Source organism: Lucilia sericata, unplaced genomic scaffold (assembly GCF_015586225.1).
Source record: "Lucilia sericata isolate MDLA Ls3-8-SP2 unplaced genomic scaffold, ASM1558622v1 Contig000123F_arrow, whole genome shotgun sequence".
Classification (NCBI taxonomy): Eukaryota; Metazoa; Arthropoda; class Insecta; order Diptera; family Calliphoridae; genus Lucilia; species Lucilia sericata.
The window spans coordinates 329044-331385 of record NW_023994155.1 but is presented as its reverse complement, the minus strand read 5'-3'; the positions used below and the strand labels follow the sequence as shown (position 1 = coordinate 331385).

At 29.1% G+C, this 2342-nt stretch overlaps 1 protein-coding gene across 1 annotated transcript; it reads left to right on the top strand.

Moving 5' to 3' along the window:
- Positions 1-236: 236 nt before the first annotated feature.
- LOC119600815 (histone H1.5-like) lies at positions 237-1949 on the top strand (the record flags this gene model as incomplete). Its single annotated transcript, XM_037951371.1, has 3 exons — positions 237-294; positions 751-1179; positions 1936-1949. Coding segments are annotated over exons 1-3 (501 nt in total), but the record flags the coding sequence as incomplete, so codon positions are not given.
- Positions 1950-2342: the final 393 nt, after the last annotated feature.

The window sequence follows — 2342 nt, the reverse complement described above, 5'->3', positions numbered from 1 at the left end:
GGACCAAATGGGCCAAAAATATACACACAGAAAAATGATTGGTTGGAAATCGGTCACAGTTGCAATTATTTATTTACTATAAAAGAATATTAGTTGTAGTTATTAAAAAACAATACTTTCAACATATTTTATATAATTACAACTGAAAAAACAAAACTGTAATCGAACTAAGGTTCGCCTAACTATACATTCAGTTAATCTAACCAACTTGAGCTTTATAAACGGTTATTTTAATTATGTCATTTAGCAAGACCGAATTAAATATACAATTATTTGCTTCAACTGTAAATATCAGTACTTGTAATCACAATTTTGCTTACAACTTTTTATTAATGACAAACATTTGTTTTTAGTTGTGGCATCCACATGCTTCAATTAAAAGTATAGAAAGTTCGGTTATATTAATAAAATAGAGAATAATTCGGTATTTCCAACCGAAAAAATCGATATTTATTACAATAAAATCTAATTCGGTATTTCCAATCGAATTCAATATACAAATGGTTAGTTTACTTGACATTTAAAAATATTTAATACTAAAATAATAAAGAAATAAAAAAGAACAAACATTTACAAATAAAATAAAAAATTTAAAATAAATAGAAGTTTTGCAGATTTTTAAAAGAAATTGTAAGTAAAAATTCTTTCCATGTATAAAATATGAAATAAACATCACATGTTTAATTTCAGAACGCTGTGTGTCCATACCTACAAGCATTTTTTAAATATTGATAGTCTTAAATTTCAAAGAAAAGCGAAAAACCGCTGTCAAGCCTGGTGATAAGGAACAAGAGAAGAAGGCTTCGGCTACTACTTCTGCCGCTCGCAAAAAGGAAAGTGCAGCAAAGCCGGATCAAGCTAATAGATCCGCTGCTGCTACTAAAAAACCAGTTGTCAAGAAAGCCTCTCTTACACAGAAAGTTGCCTCTAAGGCTAAGCCAAAAACTAAGAATACCAAAAAGAAGGCTGCTGCTGGTAAGAAGCACAAACTCTCCTCGAAGGCTAAGGCTGTAGCTTTGCTAAAGCCTAAAAAGGCCCAGAACAATATTATCAAGGACGCTTTAAGTACCCGTATACGCAAAGTAAGAACAAACGTACATTTTCGCAGACCTGCGACCTCGAAAGTGGCCAGCAACCCCAAGTACCCAAGGAAGTCTGTACCCAGAAATCGCATAGACGTTATGGTAAGAAAATCGAAACTACATATTTCTTTTAAAAGATTTTTTAGAAAAATCCGTTGTTATGTTTTCAGATACTGCGCAGATAATGTTTGATACAATTTCCTCGTGCATTTGTATGAGGGCATAATTTGACCATGCAGTTGACAAAAATACAGGACGAATTTAGTAAACAAATTTCAAGATTATTTCAAACATCAAGATGTACATATTTGCATTTATTTTAAGAAAGCGGTAAACTGTATATATTAGTACAAATTGCTTGTTGATGTAGCCAATCACAAGGAAAATATAACACATATCTCTGCAAAATATGTATATATTCAAGATGTATTCATATGTTCATATATGTGTAATTCAATTTATCTATAATATTTATACAATAGTAAATAAACAGTAAAAATAAACAAAAAAACATAAAAACATGTATTTTAATTGGTTCTTAATATTGATAGTTTCGGTTCCTATGACCGAATTGTTTTTAAAAATTAGTAGTTACGCTAACTAAAATTTCCCTGGCTTCAATTGAAAATTCGGTAGTAACAACCAACCTTTGTTCTAAAAAGTAGTGTTATGGAACGAAATTTTCGATAATTACAATAAATTTTTGTGGAAGTACATGCAACCGAACAAATTCGATTGGAAACAAATTCGGTTGTGACAACGAATCTGTTTTCTCTGTGTATCATTTCGGTTGATAGTAACCCTTTAAAACAATTTAAAGCATAAAAACCATTCGATTCTTAAATTTGTGTTTCGTATAATATGATCAAATATGAAATACAGGAAAAATTCGTATACTTTTGTGAGGCAATTTTATGGACTTTTTAAAAAAAAAAGCTAATTTAATTTATGTAAATGTAAATTTTTCAAGTTTTAAAAAGCGTGATATCAAACCTAAGGAATGTCTTGACAATATAACAAATTAATTTATTTTTTTTGCACACAAAATATATTATTAAATTTGGTTTCTTTTCATAGTTCACCTAAATTCGAATACTTATGAGAGACACTGTACATATTGTTGTTAAAAAGAAATCTATTCCTTTTTTTCTAAACAAACTTCCCCAAATACATATAACAGCCCTGTTATTATTTGTTTATATTATAATAACAACAACAGCGTAATAAATAAAAAGCCATTATATTAACATACAACAACAA